Source organism: Pleurodeles waltl, chromosome 11 (genome assembly GCF_031143425.1).
Source record: "Pleurodeles waltl isolate 20211129_DDA chromosome 11, aPleWal1.hap1.20221129, whole genome shotgun sequence".
Taxonomy (NCBI): Eukaryota; Metazoa; Chordata; class Amphibia; order Caudata; family Salamandridae; genus Pleurodeles; species Pleurodeles waltl.
Window position 1 is genome coordinate 37,829,950 of NC_090450.1, and position 19,560 is coordinate 37,849,509.

Below are 19,560 nucleotides of genomic sequence, written 5' to 3' on the forward strand. Positions count from 1 at the left end.
GACATTTTAGACTGCCTATAGGTTATGATAGGCCCAACATTCCTAAAGGCTTTATTTCATACATCTGCATCATCAACACATTAGCACTGCTTATAGGGGTACTGCTTTACAGTCAATGCAGAAAATGTGTATCTATAGCACATGCTACAACTGGAGATGTTGCCCTGTAAACATCTGTTCATAGCTTGTAGTGCTGTAGATTGACAAGTACCCACCCTTCTCCCTGTAAGTTCGTGGCTCTATTTGCAGATGTCTTTTTTCAACTTCCACACTGCTGATGTTGCACCATACTACATGCACTCTTCACTCCATGCTTACTCTTACTGGCTGTGTGAGAAACATTCTATCTGTGCCCATGTGCATTGCCTACTAAGAGTGGAGACATATTGCATATCTTGACTTAAAAGCCTTTCTTCAAAGGAAAACTCTTTGAAAACGTCAAGTCTAACACTAAGCAGCAGGCGTATGCAGAGTTTGGGAATCTACAGCAGTATACTCTACAAACAGATGCTTACAGGGTAAATAATATTTTTCTTCTGGTGGCTACCCCATCTACCTACTGATTCCTCACTAATCCTGCCTGTCTTCCAATTCTGAGGACTACTGACAAATACTTAATAAAGTGGCAACTCAATTTAGCATCCTGCTTCTTTGTTACTTTCACCTTCACGTCTGAAGGTGTAGAAAATAGGGTTGGAAGCAAACTTGAGAGTTCTGTGGTGGTTCCTTAAACATATCTGGTGAAGGCTGGAGTAGTGTTGGAGTTGCAGGGATACCTGCTGGTGTGAGAGCTATTTCCAATTTCTCAGATTTAGTTTTATGCCTTAAGGAGATTGAAGAGGTGAGGAATCCACAGGTAGATGGAGTGTCCACATTACCAAAGATAAATTACACATGTTCATGAACCACTTCTGCCTTAACAACTAGGTCTAAAAGGATGGTAATTTTTTCTCATTCAGCCATGTAGGACTTTTTGGATGGGGACACAGGAGTGGGGGAGGGAGAGAAAAAGGATGAGGAGGGGAGAGAGAGAGAGACACACACACTCTCTCTCTCTCCTTCTCCCCTGTAGAATGCCCTTTTTTCATCTTAAAAAGACATGCACATGGTACCTCAAATTATTGTTGAGATTTGCAACTGGGGGTGCAGACACTCAAGGGAGAAACTGACACCGAACTCGAAGGTGGTCCTTATATGTGGCTTTATACTCACCCCCCGTGGCAGTCAAAGTAGAGCACCACAGTGGCACTACATGCACACTGGCGCTATGCTGTTTAAATCTTCTGGATCCAGTCTGGCATCTGGGGATTTTCTAAAAGTGAGGAATCTGTGGTAGGAGGAACCATCAGAAAGAGTGTTACAGAAGTTAAGTGACTTGTCCTTTTATGTTTACCCCTGGATCTGGAAGAGTTTCTGCTCTAGTCTTATATTGCAGATAACTCTTACGTTGCAGTACTGACTGCACTCGAGCAGCATTGGAAAATCTTAATCGTAGATACAGAATAATGTCTGTATTTTTCAGGTTCTTTATCAAGGGATCTGGATCAGTATCCCTTAATACTGAATTCTCTTCTAGGGGACCCTCATCAATAGTCATAAACACTGAATAGTCCAGCCCACCTGTGGGGACCCCGGAGCACATCTTAAATATTACATATAAATATACTACAAATATTTTATACTTCTATATGCAGCCTATTATAAAGCACAAAAAATGTCTAAAGTACATTGAATTTTCATTTTGAATCAGTATGAAATCAGCAAGTTATTTCTGTAAAATAAAGAAGAGTATAGACCTGTTTTACTACCTTTATTTAAAAGGGTGTAATGTAAGGGCATTTGAGACATTTTTAGGCAGCAGGCCGTCACTTAAAAGGCAAGAGAGAGAACTGGCAAATTAAGCACTGTTTATGGTTATGTGTTTGTCTCTTGGGAACGGGTAAATGCAATTAATTTTGGGGCAGTCAATGTGAGCGGAGGCGGGGTGCGTGGAGTTGTCGGGGTGTTCCCCAGCACAGAGGCAGGCCAGGGGCAATTATGATCCAATGTCCGCTCTTTCGTGCCCTCTTTGACCAGGTCACTGACAGTGCAATAGGCACACTGCTACAAAGCCCAAATGTGTTTACATGAAATATTCAGGGATACTGACATCTTCAACTTTGTAACACAGCAGCAGCTCACATATGTTACTGCAAATAATCTCCTCACCCTCCCATTTCTCATATGCGAAGTCCTGTTTTGACGTAAAAGGAACTTGATCATGGATGTTTCTTGAAACATACACACGTCTCTGGAAAATGTCGGTAATAGACTTTCAAAGATCAGCCACATTAAAAATTAATTAAAGGAAAATGGTATTTAAAAAATCTGTTTAAGAATTATTCAAGGTCATCAGGGCAAGACTTTGCAGAACAGAGCTGGCTCTATGGGGGAAGGGGAGACTCGAAAGTGTGGGGCCCCCTGAACGCTGGGGCCCCGGGCCAGAGCCCTCCTGGCTGGACTATAGCTCGCGCTATTTAGGTCTTAAACTGGAATGTTGCCCCAGACAGAAGAGATTCGTCCTGGCATGGCATGGCATGAGGGGGCAGAGCACTGAAGTGGTATCCCGGGAAGAATTTACAGCGCTTCTCCCTCCCAAACATGAAACAAATACCCGATGTTTTGTTCGCAGAAAGGCTGCGGTCCTACCCGGCGGACGTCGGTTTCGGTTTCGTCACGTCCCTGAAGTGAAAGCTACTCAAAGAGCGGGGCTTCCGGGCGGAGAGGCTTCTTGGCGCTGAGCCCTGGGGTGGGGCTGCCTTCTCGCTGTTACCTCTCCATCCTCGCTGCACGCACCTGACAGACTGACACCCAGGCGGCGCGCGGCTCAGGTAGGCCAAGTCACTGCTATTTCTGCTCCCGGTGAGACCAATATTCGAATAATAAAAATGCAGAGATGGACGGAGTCTGTCTTTCATGTAGTGTTCGTCTAGTTGTGGTACAGCAGTGTCGCGTCAGACTGGGAGATGGAACATTTAGGACATGTTTGTGGATCGTCTTTTAAAATACCGTGTGTATTAGTAACTTCAGTATAAGGCAGCATTTCTGCAGAGGTTTCCTACCCCTCGCTTCGGATGTCCCCTTACAGCCAGAGCTACCAGCTGGGGAACCAGGTAGGTTCGAGTCCCGGCGTCGGCGCTTTACACCCTGTGACTCTTGACAAATTACTGAATCTCCCCGTGCCTAAAAAAACATAACATGACTTTGTCTAATGTACCTGGGGGTCATGTAAAGCGCTTCAATACCTGGGTCGAGTTCGCGCTAGATAAAAGTGCAAAAAAGAGAACAAAAACGGCTGAATGTTTCTGGTTCTGAGGTACATAAATGAGTGGAGGGTGTTGGCAGTGCTTAATTTGTAAATAAAAACGTGCCGGTGCTCAAAGCTCTCCTCTGAAACACGCGGTTGCTGCAATTAAATGTGCGAGCACGGAATACCGAGGCAGAGTAACCCTGAAGCCATCTCGGGCCTCTTTAATCTATTTACAGACACCCCTTGCACCGCCAGCTCACTCTGGCAGCTTTCTAACTTTGTGACTTTTTTTTTGCTTTTCTCTTCCTCCGTCTTTCCCATATGTGTCTTTTGCTACAAGAGCTTGAGGCAGAAGAATTAGCCCCGGCCCGCAAAAATAAGTGCTGGTGCTCAGCACCAGAAACAACAAGCACAAATTAAGCACTGGGTGTTGGTAGTTTCGCCATCTGTTAGTGTTCAGTACTCTAGCGGTGTCTGGTTATTTGTAGGATGGTCGTGCACTTGCTGTTTGTGTGGTATATAGGAGGAATGACTGCACTTTCTATCAGGTTTTTATTTGTTTGATGGTTTTATTTTTTTGGCAACCACTGAAGTCCCTAAATTAACCAGCGTTCGACATCCTGGTAGCTACAGCACAGAGGAGAGAGACATAACTTAGAGGCAACGTGTAAAGTGTTTATGCAGAACTCAAACTGTAATAATGTCAAATTACAACATATTGAAATCCTAAACCAATTTAGAAAAATAGAGTACATTTTAATAAATAAAATGACACCAAAATGAAAAAAAACAACCAATAAATGGCACCAGAGATATTCATTTTAAAATTTTAAATTCAAAATAATGCCAAAGAGGTTAAGTATCTATCACAGTCAACTGGTTACGCTAAACAGAGACCTAGGCGCAATTTGAGTCTGTCCACGACGGAGCATGGGTGGGAAACAAACCAGGTTCAACCCAGTTGTGAGTTTTACCTTTAGACGTAGGAACTGATTTAGGTTTGGTGTATTGTAATTTACTCAGTCAAAACAACGGTGTAAAGTATTCCCTCACCCTGCAGGAAGGAGTACCTGTCCACCAAATTTTGAGATGCCGCCTGCCCAGCAGAAATCTCTTGTATTTACAGGAACCACCGTGTTGTGACGATGGTTCCTGTAAAGAATTTGAAATTTTGAAGGGCAGCTCCGTCAATATGAGGGAGTAGTTGGACAAACTTTCAACTTTTTTGAGATTTTCAACTTTTTGTTCAGGATTTTCTGTATTTTCTTTTTAGACCCCCTTGGACCTTTGGACCATGACCCACTTACCATTGGAGTTTTCTATCATGGCTTGGGGATCATTTTACATTTTTCAATGCCCCTTACCTCATACAGGCAGTGTAAACTTGCCAAAGGGCAAAACTTCCAATGCTGTTAATCTTTTTGACTGTTGTAGGTGTATGTCAGCAGTAGAGACGAAGTATAATCTGTCATCAACATACTAAAAGACCTCCTGACTCTAAATGAGGTGTTGGAACCTTTAGTTGGGCAGAGAAGTAAATTATATAGTGCACCCAGGAGTTTCTCTATGGAACAGCCAGCTTTGCCATAGAGGAAATAGCTTTTGGGGGCTAGTCACTGCAAGGATGTCCAACATTAAATTCCTACATTTTCTACTTTTATATGCCATGCACCTTGCCTTATGGGCTATAAGGCCTACATAGGGATGTATTATTATTTAAAATGAATGTTTTGGCCAGACAAGGGCTTATTTAGAAGGTCGAATTGCGGTTTTTACACTACTTCAGTGAGCCTAAAATGGGAGGCCGAAAGGTTTGCACTGTCACTGTGGTGGATGGCAAGATGGGTGCTGCTGTCCACTTATAGCATTTAACTTACAGGCTCTAGTTACACCCTGTACCGTATACTAGGGAGTTATAAGTAATTTAAGTATGCCAATTTGGATTATATCAATTCAAACAAGTCAAAAGGAGAAGCACAGTTACTGTACTACTGGTTAGCAGGAGTACATGGGTGAAGTGTACAGAGGTCACCAAAACAAACAGGGCAAAATATTGGGGTACACCACTCAAAAGACGGCCATATCCTATAAACACTCAAGTCAGTGGTTTGTATGCTCAGTGAGAGAGCCTGTGGGTTATTAACTGTATTGCAGAGGTCTTTTGAACCTGCAGGTTACACGTTACAATTGGTCTGTTATGCAGCACTTGCATGTACCCTGTAAGGCATACATATGAATCCTTGCAGGTTTGAACACGTTCTCTCATAAGGTATATAAGAAAGGGTTCCACTGGGTAATAACAAACTACTTATTATTGCGTGCCCACAATAATTCAAAATGTATTTTGTGGTATATAACTTATTGTCTTTATTATAATTTTACACGTTTGATATTTCCAGAAAACACACATTTATGTACGTGTCTTGTGTAGATGAAACGCTTAGGAAAATCAAAAGCATTTCAAACTCAGTTTCTCACAGGTCATCTTTTTTAGGTTTCGCCTGAGCAGCAGCAAAGTCTCTCTTATTTGAAAAAAATGTTAAAAGGGACTTAGAACCCACCCCTTATTTACCTGAAGTTACTATTGGTTGATTTGAACACCACTCTTAATTTACGTGTCCTGATTGGCCGGCACATGTCTGCTTCTGCTTCTTGCTCTGTTTAGCCATCCATGCCATGGTTTGGAGCATGGACAAAATACACCAGATGGTCAAATGCCATTGGTTGACTGTTAGTGTCCTTCCTCTGACTACAACTCTGAAGGTTCATTTTTTGCATTTCTGATCAAGAACTGCATACAAGTACATCTGCATGCGGTCTGCTTTCCTTGCTGCATGCTGTTCCTGTTTTCATTCTAGTGCCTGCACGGTATGCCCTCCATATTGTCCTCAGTAACACTTGGTCCCTATCTCTAAATGAAATAAAAACAGTTTCCCAAAGTCAAAGTCGAAATCTGACCTTGCTAGGCAAGGGGTGCGTGGGCCCGGTCAACCCAAGCTAGATTCATACGAAACATGTGCGACCTGAACCGTAGCCAATTTTTATATGCTTACATGCACGCATGTGTATGAAAACTTTTGTCACTGCATGTTACTGCAAGCCGGCAGGCACAGAGATGGCTACAGGTGCGAACCCACCTTTCTTTTTATGTTCTTTGGTTTTGTTTTTCAGATCTTCTGTGCCGTGCCTGCAGTTAAACATTGACAGGCTCTGCCCTTCGTGAGGTGACGTGAATTTTAATGCTTTGCAGGAAAAGGTGAGGCTTATCTAGGGCAAGGATCAGCTACGCCTGCTCTTTACCACGAATACCTAGGTGTGAGGAAATGCCCCCTTGGCATGGTTACCCTCTGACTTTTTGCCTTTTATTGACGCGAGTTATGATTGAAAGTGTGCTGGGACCCTGCTAACCAGACCCCAGCACCAGGGTTCTTTCCCTAAACTGTACCTTTGTTTCCGCAATTGGCACAGCCCTGGCACACAGATAAGTCCCTTGTAAATGGTACCCCTAGTACCAAGGGCCCTGATGCCAGGGAAGGTCTCTAAGGGCTGCAGCATGTCTAATGCCACCCTGGGGACCCCTCACTCAGCACATGCACACTGCCTCACAGCTTGTGTGTGCTGGTGGGGAGAAAATTACTAAGTCGACATGGCACTCCCTTCTGAGTACCATGTCCACCTCACACTGCCAGTGGCTTAGGTAAGTCACCCCTCTAGCAGGCCTTACAACCCTAAGGCAGGGTGCACTGTACCACAGGTGAGGGCATATGTGCATGAGCACTATGCCCCTACAGTGTCTAAGCAAAACCTTTAGACATTGTAAGTGCAGGGTAGCCATACAGAGTATATGGCCTGGGAGTTTGTCAAACACGAACTCCACAGTTCCATAATGGCTACACTGAAAACTGGGAAGTTTGGTATCAAACTTCTCAGCACAATAAATGCACACTGATGCCAGTGTGGGATTTATTGTAAAATACACCCAGAGAATATCTTAGAGATGCCCCCTGAATATCAGTCCGACTCCTAGTGCCAGGCTGACCAGCTTCTGCCAGCCTGCCACAACCAGACGAGTTTCTGGCCATATGGGGAGAGTGCCTTTGTCACTCTGTGGCCAGGAACACAGCCTGTACTGGGTGGAGGTGCTTCTCACCCCCCGCAGGAACTGTAACACCTGGCAGTGAGCCTTTTGTTACAGCACCCCAGGGCATCCCAGCTAGTGGAGATGCCCGCCCCTCCGGCCACTGCCCCCACTTTTGGCGGCAAGGCAGGAGAGGATAATGAGAAAAACAAGGATGAGTCACCCACCAGTCAGGACAGCCCCTAAGGTGTCCTGAGCTGAGGTGACCCCTGCCTTTAGAAATCCTCCATCTTGAGATTGGAGGATTCCCCCAATAGGATTAAGGATGTGCCCCCCTCCCCTCAGGGAGAAGGCATAAAGAGGGTGTAGCCACCCTGCAGGACAGTAGCCACTGACCTAAACACACCCCTAAATTCAGTATTTAGGGGCAACCCAGAACCCAGGTGTAAAGAAATGGCTCCCTGTTGCAGTTACCCCCCACTTTTTGCCTGATACTGATGCTGACTTTACTTTTATTGACGCCAGTTATGATTGAAAGTGTGCTGGGACCCTGCTAACCAGGCCCCAGCACCAGTGTTCTTTCACCTAAAATGTCCAGTTGTCTCCACAATTGGCACAACCCTGGCACCCAGGTAAGTCCCTTGTAACTGGTACCCCTGGTACCAAGGGCCCTGATGCCAGGGAAGGTCTCTAAGGGCTGCAGCATGTCTTATGCCACCCTAGGGACCCCTCACTCAGCACAGACACACTGCTTGCCAGCTTGTGTGCTGGTGGGGAGAAAATGACTAAGTCGACATGGCACTCCCCTCAGGGTGCCATGCCAACCTCACACTGCCTGTGGCATAGGTAAGTCACCCCTCTAGCAGGCCTCACAGTCCTAAGGCAGGGCGCACTATACCACAGGTGAGGGCGTAGGTGCATGAGCAATATGCCCCTACAGTGTCTAAGCAAAACCTTAGACATTGTAAGTGCAGGGTAGCCATAAGAGTATATGGTCTGGGAGTCTGTCAAAAACGAACTCCACAGCTCCATAATGGCTACACTGAATACTGGGAAGTTTGGTATCAAACTTCTCAGAATAATAAACCCACACTGATGCCAGTGTTGGATTTATAAAAAAAATGCACACAGAGGGCATCTTAGAAATGCCCCCTGTATTTTACCCAATTGTTCAGTGCAGGACTGACTGGTCTGTGCCAGCCTGCTGCTGAGAGATGAGTTTCTGACCCCATGTGGTGAGGGCCTTTGTGCTCTCTGAGGACAGAAACAAAAGCCTGCTCTGGGTGAAGGTGCTTCACACCTCCCCCCTGCAGGAACTGTAACACCTAGCAGTGAGCCTCAAAGGCTCAGGCTTCGTGTTACAATGCCCCAGGGCACTCCAGCTAGTGGAGATGCCCACCCCCTGGACACAGCCCCCACTTTTGGCGGCAAGTCCAGGAGAGATAATGAGAAAAACAAGGAGGAGTCACTGGCCAGTCAGGACAGTCCCTAAGGTGTCCTGAGCTGAGGTTACTCTGACTTTTAGAAATCCTCCATCTTGCAGATGGAGGATTCCCCCAATAGGGATAGGGATGTGCCCCCCTCCCCTCAGGGAGGAGGCACAAAGAGGGTGTAGCCACCCTCAGGGCTAGTTGCCATTGGCTACTAACGCCCCAGACCTAAACACACCCCTAAATCGAGTATTTAGGGGCTCCCAGAACGCAGCAAGATAGATTCCTGCAAACTAAGAAGAAGAGGACTGCTGAACTGAAAAACCCGCAGAGAAGACGGAGACACCAACTGCTTTGGCCCCAGCTCTACCGGCTTGTCCCCCCACTTCTAAAGACACTGCTCCAGCGACGCGTTCCCCAGGGTCCAGCAACCTCTGAAGCCTCAGAGGACTACCCTGCATCTAGAAGGACCAAGAACTCCAGAGGACAGCGGCTCTGTTCACCAGAGACTGCAACTTTGCAACAAAGAAGCAACTTTGAAACAACACACGTTTCCCGCCGGAAGCGTGAGACTTTGCACTCTGCACCCGACGCCCCCGCCTCGACTTGTGGAGAACAAACACCACAGGGAGGACTCCCCGGTGACTGCGACCCTGTGAGTAGCCAGAGTTGACCCCACTGAGCCCCCCCCTAGCGATGCCTGCAGAGGGAATCCAGAGGCTCCCCCTGACCGCGACTGCCTGCTTCCAAGAACCCGACGCCTGGTAAAGACCCTGCACCCGCAGCCCCCAGGGCCTGAAGGATCTGACCTCCAGTGCAGAAGCGACCCCGAGGTGGCCCTCTCCCTTGCCCAGGTGGTGGCTACCCCGAGGAGCCCCCCCCCCTTGCCTGCCTGCTTCGCTGAAGAGACCCCGGGGTCTCCCATGGAACTCCATTGCAAACCCGACGCCTGTTTGCACTCTGCACCCGGCCACCCCGTGCCGCTGATGGTGTACTTTTTGTGCTGACTTGTGTTCCCCCCCGGTGCCCTACAAAACCCCCCTGGTCAGCCCTCCGAAGTCGCGGGTACCTACCTGCTGGCAGACTGGAACCGGGGCACCCCCTTCTCCATTGAAGTCTATGCGTTTTGGGCACCACTTTGACCTCTGCACCTGACCGGCCCTGAGCTGCTGGTGTGGTAACTTTGGGGTTGCCCTGAACCCCCAATGGTGGGCTACTTTGGACCCAACTTTGAACCCTGTAGGTGATTTACTTACCTGCAAAACTAACAAATACTTACCTCCCCCAGGAACTGTTGAAATTTGCATTGTGTCTAGTTTTAAAATAGCTTATTGCCATTTTTGCCAAAACTGTACATGCTATTTTGCTGATTCAAAGTTCCTATGATACCTAAGTGAAGTACCTTTCATTTGAAGTATTGATTGTAAATCTGGAACATGTGGTTCTTAAAATAAACTAAGAAAATATATTTTTCTATACAAAAACCTATTGGCCTGGAATTGTCTTTGAGTGTGTGTTCCTCATTTATTGCCTGTGTGTATGTATGTACAACAAATGCTTAACACTACCCTCTGATAAGCCTACTGCTCGACCACACTACCACAAAATAGAGCATTAGAATTATCTCTTTTTGCCACTATCTTACCTCTAAGGGGAACCCTTGGACTCTGTGCATGCTATTTCTTACTTTGAAATAGTACATACAGAGCCAACTTCCTACACCAGGAAATCAGATTCCTGCAACCTACACAAAGAAGAAGGACTGCTGATCTGAAAGCCCTGCAGAGACGACGGAGACAACAACTGACTTGCTCCCAGCCCTACTGACCTGTCTCCAGAACCTAGACAGCGACGCATCCGACAGGGACCAGCAACCTCTGAGGACTCCGAGGACTGCCCTGTACCCAAAGGGCCAAGAAACTCCTGAGAACAGCGGCACTGTTCTACTACAGCAACATCTTTGCAACAAAGAAGCAACTCCTAAAGGACTCACTCTTCCCGTCGGAAGAGTGAGACTTCACACTCTTCACCCGACGCTCCCGGCTCGAGCTTCAGAGAACCCACACTGCAGGGAGGAATCCTAGGCTACGACCTCGTGAGTAACCTGAGACGACCCCCTCCCTCAGCGATGCCTGCAGAGAGGATTCAGAGGCTCCCCCTGATCACGACTGCCTGGTAACAGGCAGCACTGCACCAGCAGCCCCCAGCACCGAGCGGAACCAAACTCCAGTGCAGGAGTGACTATCAGGCTGCCCTCTGCCTAGCCCAGTCACTGGCTGGTCCGAGAAGCCCCCCAGTGCCCTGTCTGCGTCGCCTAAGTGACCCCTGGCTCCCTCCTTTGCTTTCTATAGCAAACCCGACTCCAACTTTGCACACTGCACCCGGCCACCCATGTGCCGCTGAGGGGGTGTTTTGTGTGCCTGTTTGTGTCCCCACCAGTACTCTACAAACCGCCCCTGGTCTGTTCCCCAAGGACGCAGGTACTTACCTGCTGGCAGACTGTAACCGGAGCACCCCTGTTCTCCATAGGCGCCTATGTGTTTTGGGCCCTCCTTTGACCTCTGCACCTGACCGGCCCTGTGTTGCTGGTGTGGTGACTTTAGGGTCGCCTTGAACTCCCAAATGTGGGCTGCCTTTACCCAGGAGACTGACTGTGTAAGTGCTTTACTTACCTCAGAAACTTAACCATACTTACCTCCCCCAGGAACTGTTGATTTTTGCACTGTTCACTTTTAAAATAGCTTATTGCCATTTTAACAAAAACTGTATATGTTATTGCTCTAATTCAAAGTTCCTAACTTACCTGTGTGGAGTACCTTGCATTTTATGTATTTACTTAAAATCTTGAACTTGTGGTTCTAAAAATAAATTAAGAAAATATATTTTTCTAAATAAAAACCATTGGCCTGGAGTTACGTCTTTGAGTGTGTGTTCCTCATTTATTGCCTGTGTGTGTACAACAAATGCTTAACACTACCCTCTGATAAGCCTACTGCTCGACCACACTACCACAAAACAGCGCATTAGTATTATTTAATTTTGCCACTATCTTACCTCTAAGGGGAACCTTTGGACTCTGTGCACACCCTCTCTTATTTTGAGATAGTATATATAGAGCCAACTTCCTACTCTAGCCTTTTTGTATCCCACTCTGTATTTTAAGGTAACAGGGGAATTGAGTGTTTTATGTATGTGATTGAAGTAGAATGTTTTGGCGTGCTCTATTAGTTTCTATTGATGTAGCGGGAGAGGTGTTATTCTCTGTTGGATTTTGGTGTTCCGGACTGAATCTGGTTCTCTTTTGGCATTTTAAATGACCGTTAAAATTAACATGTGAAAAATGACTGATGGAGCAAGCTTAAACCTAAAAGGTTTATTTTCGGATTTTTAGTCACATAATATATCGAATAGTATGGCCAAATCAGTAAATCAATTGATCAGAATGAATAGTTCAGGCTGAACGCAGATTCAATCAAAGAGCTTAGGGGCTCATAACAACATTGGCGGTCGGACCAGCCGACCGCCAATGCCGCGGGAGGACACCACTGTCATATTGGTGGCGCCCCGCCCCCATCACACTGTTTTCCGCTGGGTTGACCAGTGAGAACATTGTAATAGAGCATTTCCGCCAGGAACAGTGCTAGCCGAGTCCTATACCGTAGCACAGAGTAGGCCGACAAGCACACTGTGCTTTCCGATGGCGTGTGGCCGGGGGCCCCTGCACTGCCCATACCATATGCATGGGCAGAGTAGGGGCCCCACCTGTGGTCCCCAGCACATCCTTAATCCCAGCCTTCCCATGATGGTCAGACTGCCATGGAAAGGCTGGCAGTAAGGGGAGTTGTAATCAGCCAGGCAATGCTGAGTTCAGCGCCGCCCTGACTGAGTTCAACTCAGACCATTGTCATGCCATCGGGAACCATCTTCCCGGTAAGGACAGCGGTTCCACCGCCAGAGTCATAATGTGGCAGTCGGACCGCCAAAATTGCGGCAATTTTGGCGGTCCACTGTCACCGTAAGTGTGGCGGTCCTTGGACCACCACACTCGTAATAAGGCCCTTAGGGGCATAGTGCTCATGCACCTATGCCCTCACCTGTGGTATAGTGCACCCTGCCTTAGGGCTGTAAGGCCTATTAGAGGGGTGACTTAACTATGCCATAGGCAGTGTGAGGTTGGCATGGCACCCTGAGGGGAATGCCATGTCGACTTAGTCCTTTTCTCCCCACCAGCACACACAAGCTGGTAAGCAGTGTGTCTGTGCTGAGTGAGGGGTCCCTAGGGTGGCATAAGACATGCTGCAGCCCTTAGAGACATTCCCTGGCATCAGGGCCCTTGCTACCAGGGGTACCAGTTACAAGGGACTTACCTAGGTGCCAGGGTTGTGCCAATTGTGGAAATAATGGTACATTTTAGGTGAAAGAACACTGGTGCTGGGGCCTGGTTAGCAGGGTCCCTGCACACTTCTCAGTCAAGTCAGCATCAGGCAAAAAGTGGGGGGTAACTGCAACAGGGAGCCATTTCTTTACACCATTGTCATGCCATCGGGAACCATCTTCCCGGTAGGGACAGCGGTTCCACCGCCAGAGTCATAATGTGGCAGTCGGACCGCCAAAATTGCGGCAATTTTGGCGGTGCACTGTCACCGTAAGTGTGGCGGTCCTTGGACCACCACACTCGTAATAAGGCCCTTAGTAATGCTCAGGACAGCAAAATACAGAGTTAAAATGAGAGTGCAAACTGGCAGGGATTCCTTTCAGGGAAAGAGCTCTTGACATCTGCACCAAGCCTTCATGGGGTTCCGGATAAAGGATTTCATACATTCAGCACAGCTGTACATGGTTCCTACCGAATGGTCTAATCATAATTAATCCATGTGAAACACTGCAGAATAATACATTTCAATTTTCCCATAATTCTATTAACATGGAGCTTCTGATGGAGGGTTGGGATTGTCCAACATTCACTATTACTACCTTGCAATGCATCTGCTCGTAATCAATGACTGGGTAGGAGGTGGTTGGACTGACCCGCATACCGATTGGAGCTTCAATCACTGAGCTACCATGGGGTCTTCGATGCCATGCATGGTGGCCCGATCCCTAGGAATGTCCCAGATGTGACAAAAATGGTCATAATGGGGTGGCGTGCAACCCAGAAGGTGTCGGGATGGTGCGGTCGCCTCACCCAGCAGGCCCCGCTCTGATACGGAAAACTACTTGTGGATGTCGCTGGGCTGCAGGGATTCCAGAGGTGGGACAACATAGGAATCTCCACGCTGGGGGATCGCATGCGCGGTCCTTCGAGGAGCTCCAGGGACTCTTCTCGCTAAATAAGACACAATTCCATAAATACCTTCAGTTTCGCCACGCTTTGTCAGTGCACATACGAGCGGGAGATGGCGTTCCCGAATGCAGTCCTATGGAGGCGAAAGTGTTGATGGGAAATTTAGGCAAGGGTGGAGTCTCCCAGATATACCGTTCCTTAGTGGCCAACACTACCTGTCCCCTTGAGGGGCTCTGCTGGAAATGGGAGGATTGGGTGGGACCGATGGAGGAAGAGGAGGACAGGGTGGAGGTGTTGATGGCCCCTCGGACCCTAACTATGGCTACGCGATTCCGGTTACTACAGACCCTATATCTGCACACGGTATATCTCACTCCTATCAGATTACATAAAGCGGGCCTCCGAACCACAGCTGGCTGTCCCTGATGCTCTGGTCCAGATGCTGACTTCTTCCATATAGTTTGTGCATGCTCAGTTATAAAGATTTACTGGAGGGCGGTCATAGGGGAGGTCTCTAAGGCCCTGTGGGAGGATATCGAGGTGACCCCATTACCGCTTTTACTGGGGGTCATGGGTGAGTCGGGTCTAAGGAGAGCAGACAAGATTTTCTTGGGAATGGCATGTTTGGTGGCCAAGAGAGATATAATGGCAGATTGGAAGGCCGGAGTGGCGCCGGCATTGAATAAATGGAGACGTGGAGTGGATTGGTGCACACAGCGTGAGAGGCTGGTGTACGAGGCCAGGGGGTGCCCAAACAAGTACAGCAAAGTGTGGGGGAAGTGGGAGGATGCGGCATGCCTTTAGCCTGGGAGCAATGCGACTTTGAATGTGATACCCTCATGGAGTTTAAATATAAACTACTAACTATTATTTCTGTGTATAGATATGCTCTACGGAGCCCTGATTTGGTCCAGGGATTAACCGTCCCCAAACACCAGTTGGTGTTATGATATTTGTATTTGTATTTTCTTGTTTTCATAAAATCAATAAAATTTCTTTATAAAAAAAAACATGGACTTCTCCCAAATTCTACCTGTACTAGAACAAATAAAGTTAAATTTTTACATAATTCTACCATGAAACCTAGGTTAGATATCGGACACATACAATTGTGCTGACACAACAAATTACCTTTCTTACCTTCATTATTCTACTGAAACATCAAAATACAAATTTACCCATGTGATATAAACATTGGCAACAAACAAACGTCACAGGCAAGGTAAAGTCTAAGACCTATGCTCTTCTAAGTTAGCATGAGTTTGATTTTTGTTAGAGCAATGCATTTTTTTAAAACTCCAACATCAGATATTTATGGCTTGTAATAGCAATGTATGCTTTTCAAGTATGCATCTTCACAATAGCTAATATTTTTTTTGCTCTTGCTTTGAAATGGCATCCCTTAAATGACAAGTGCATAGTCATTATTTACTGTATTCTGTTTTCCCCAGTATTTTATGAGTGCTTATTGGGAAGTAAAGTGCTCTGAATGTCTTGGAAAAGCTGTGCCACCGTACCCTGTTTTTTTTTTTGGCTTAGTCCTTTTTTTCAGCTGAACTAGTTTTACTTGTAGCATCCTGCCATTTAAATGTTGCATGTTTGATTAGCTAATTATGGCAGGCTGATGGAAAACATATACGAATACACAACCACCGGCATATAATATGATTCTTGAGGTTATAAATGAGAACTTAAAAATGTGATTATTTGCAAGAATCAGTTGCTGGGAAGAAGCTCCCATTCTTCGTGAAACACGTGTCTGTTGCTCTGATTGATTGGAACAGCTATATGACTATATATAAAAGTGTTTCACAAACTGTGGCCCGTGGTCAGAAGACGGTTTTTGGTGGGTCATGAAAGTCCAAGCAATAAATATGGATGCCTTTATATTCTATATGTATCTCGTCACATTCACTGCGCTTCAAAAAAAGGTCAAATATCAAGTTATGTCTTTGCCATTGAACTCTCGTTATGGGAATGAGACTGCTGGATTTTGGCGGGAGCATCACCCCTTGTGGGTGATTAAGTCACTCCAACACCACCTGGTAGCTGTTGGCCTAACCCTTTCGTCTACTGAGCAGCACCGCACCCAGACGTAGAAAGTAAAGGTGATTAGTGGCGTCCTGACGCATGACACTCTGCAACTCCTCAGGGAATGTGTGGTTGACAAGTCTCACCCCTTACACACATTGGCAAAGTCCTATACACACATGTAAGCAAAAAGAAAGCGATGCAGGATAGTTTAAATACATTTATTGAAAAGACTGCAATCTATGATAAAATATATGAGCTGCAGTTATTAGGAAGATGAGACATAGTACAATTAGGATTGTTACAATCAGTGAAAAGGAAACAAACAACCCAAGTATATTGGAATAAACTTGTATGTAGGCCTCCTACCTAACACCTAGCTTCTACTGGTAGCATAGTAGTGATAGCCCAAATCTGCCCGTACCTGGGGCAAGGATAGAGCACCCACCCCCATTACCTGAAAACAGAGGTCTGCGCACCACCTTCTTGGCTGGTTGTAGAGACAGGGCTGAGGTCAGCAAGGTAGCATTGAGAACGGCGTACGGTGTGGATAGATATCCTGGTCGGAATGACCTCTCCAATCATCTTCTGGCATGCACATTGTTTTTATAACAAACCTATTGACTTCTCAGAAATAGGACTGAGGTGGTTATGTGCATAAGCATCAAAGCTATCTACACGCTCATGTGGCAGCAATATTACGATGGAATATCATGTACCGCACTGGGCCACCTGGCGCATAGGTACACTGTGAAATGTTGTGCACTGAAAGCAATAAACAACACATTCACGAAATAGCAGCTGATTAGAATACTGAAACAAACCCGCTAAAAGCTAGTTACGCTAAAATGAAATAAAATGAATAAAATGAAATTAGAGCACGTAACTAGGGCATAGGGCACAGGTCTAAGGTAAAATACTAGAGCAAAAGGTTGTTAGAACGTCTCTAAAAAACAAATATTACTATATTTTCCTACTTAACAGACAGTCACAATTGCGGTTGCCTTGCAGTAAACGGGGTATGTTTGAATGGTGCGGCAGGTGCAGTGCAATCTACGATATTTTAATAGAATGCCATATTAAACAAGATACAAATTATGGATTTGGAACCCTGGGATATTAATTCTATGTACATCACAACATAAACAACTATTAAAGATTTATCAAATGTAAACAAACATTATTATAATCTTTTTCAAATATTTATAATCCAGTTAGCAAGATAGATTGCAAAATAAATAACAAAGGCGAAACAAATTGGCTTTGCCAATGTTTGTTTCTTTTAATTGGAAGTACAGCCGGGCCTAGGCTCTGAAATGAACCCACAACATCTTCTGCTTTTATGTGTTTTAACATGGGGATTGCTGCCTACAAACTCCTCTCACTTTGCAGCCAGAGAAAGAAAAGTAAAGTGAATTATATGACAATCTTACTGGGGTACATGAAGTGTGAGAGGACAGGCTATAGGATGTCATTTTTTTGAACACACAACAAAATGTAAATATTGGTAACTGAAGTGTACAGATTCAGCCGTTAGGAAAGCTAGAATGAATAATTTTTTTTTGTAATTGTGACGTGATGGAAATAAAGATTTGAATAGTATCAGAACAAATCAAGACACTACTTGCTGATGCCAAATAATAAATATTCACTGCAACCCGATTTGCACACACTACCATTTGTGTGCAGTATAGTTTTATCAGTAAAAATGTATGACTGTGCAAATTTAGTTAACATTTCAACTTGAAATGTGCTGCCTGTAAATGACAATGGGGTACCAAATGATGCATTAGCAACATTAAAAAAATCGCCCACCTCATGCCCCTTAAAGCTAGGTGATTTGCGAAAGTTTGTCGTTTTAAAAATTGGTTTGTGGTTCTATAAAGTTTGGGAAGCACCGATATAGAGGGTGTAATAAATTCTTCAATTTTTATTTTTTAAGTTCCTATAATCGGAGCTTTCATACTTTATTTTGGACGCTGTGTTTTCACTAACCTAACAAGACTTGCCTCACCAGTATAGCCATTATGTTAATTTTGGAACATCTTGTTGGTAAGAAATTGAGTATTGAATTCAATAGAAATGATCCCCGGGTGGATTTTCCTCCCCTGAGATAGTACAGACACCATGGTGGCCACCGTTGTGACAGGAGTGATCAGCATGACCAGTGTGAGGGCAGTTTCACCCATTAGCTCTGTGAGTTGCCTTTGTCACTGTTGACCATGGTCAGAGTCAATCCATCTTGATTGTTCTCCTTCCTAGTAGACCATACTCAGAAGGTCACCTTGGGCCTTCAACTCTTTGGAGCACGCTCCCCATCGACCCTAGCAGAGTTTGGCTTTAGAAAAAGAGTGAAGCTCTTTCTTGGTGATCAACACTCTTCATTATCACTCTGCCTCCCTTTCCCTGTGAGATGTTAGAAGTTGTTATGGTTTCCTCTGTTCTTAGAGCCAAGAGACCCTAGAGGTGTGCATGCCCTTCATAACTGCTCTAGAGTATGACGTAGCATGATGTGACATAGAACGTAAATCATATAACATATATTAGAGCATTGGGATGCTGGGAGATCTATTGAAGACAATGAAATGGCTCGGGCCACTAATGGCTGCAATAGCCCTGCAGCACTGACATTACAATGCTCGTCTATATGTTTCTCCTTGTTTATATCAGAATATTAAACACTCAGTTCTTGGACTTTTCTAATAGTCTTATAGCACTTCTGCCTGCTTTTCCTATAGCCATTGTGTTAGAAAAGTGGATTTAAATGTTTTTTCTTGCAGAAACTAATTCTGTCCTGGTCAAGATTTGTAGCATTGGCTTTTGTTTGTCTAACATGTAATGAGATCGTGGTTTTTAATTGTAAAATTCATGTACTCACCAGGTGCAGTCGCACAAATTGGCTTTTCCCGACCCTCCTAAATTCTGACAGAATAGCAGGAATGAATACTAATCCTGACTGTACCCTGTCATTTGCAGACTTGAGCCTGAAGCCAGAGAGCGACCATGTAAGTACCATTGCCTTTTCCTTCAGCACCTCCTGGGTGCCTTTTTGCAAATAGTATTTAGTATTGCAGTGCATCACCATGTGTATGCTTTTCTTAATGATACTGTGAAAGTGGGTGTCTTGCAGTCTATAGTGTTGCAAGTCAATATTTTTGTACTCAGTATATTGAGATAGAACTATAGGGTGCACTAATATATAGGGGGAGTATTTTGGTACAAACCTCAAAGATATTTCTAGGATTAGTGAGTGAGGGGATCTGATCAACATTTGTATTCGAATGAGAAGGCTTTTGGTTGGACCTCAGTTATGAGGAAATTTACCCAGTGCTTATCAGTGAATTGTCCTGATCAGGACTCATAACTGAAGGAATCAATTCACTCTTGTACATATCAGTCTTGGGACCTTATCGGGAAAGAGGGTTATGATCGCTTACTGTTTAGCAAA

General features: G+C 45.5%; 1 protein-coding gene across 4 annotated transcripts in view; it reads left to right on the plus strand.

Moving 5' to 3' along the window:
• The first annotated feature begins 2,721 nt into the window (after positions 1–2,721).
• Positions 2,722–19,560, plus strand: part of LOC138265346 (eukaryotic translation initiation factor 4 gamma 1-like) — a 29,907-nt gene continuing 13,068 nt past the window's right edge. The window contains exons 1-3 of one of the 4 annotated variants that reach the window (XM_069212979.1): positions 2,754–2,870; positions 6,461–6,545; positions 18,994–19,117. In XM_069212979.1, the coding sequence (XP_069069080.1) occupies positions 6,529–6,545; positions 18,994–19,117 (141 nt within the window). In that variant the 5' untranslated portion in view covers positions 2,754–2,870; positions 6,461–6,528. Of the gene's footprint in view, positions 2,902–2,956; positions 3,153–6,460; positions 6,546–18,993; positions 19,118–19,560 lie in introns of those variants that run through there. The other 3 variants (XM_069212980.1, XM_069212981.1, XM_069212982.1) reach the window with 3 other exon arrangements.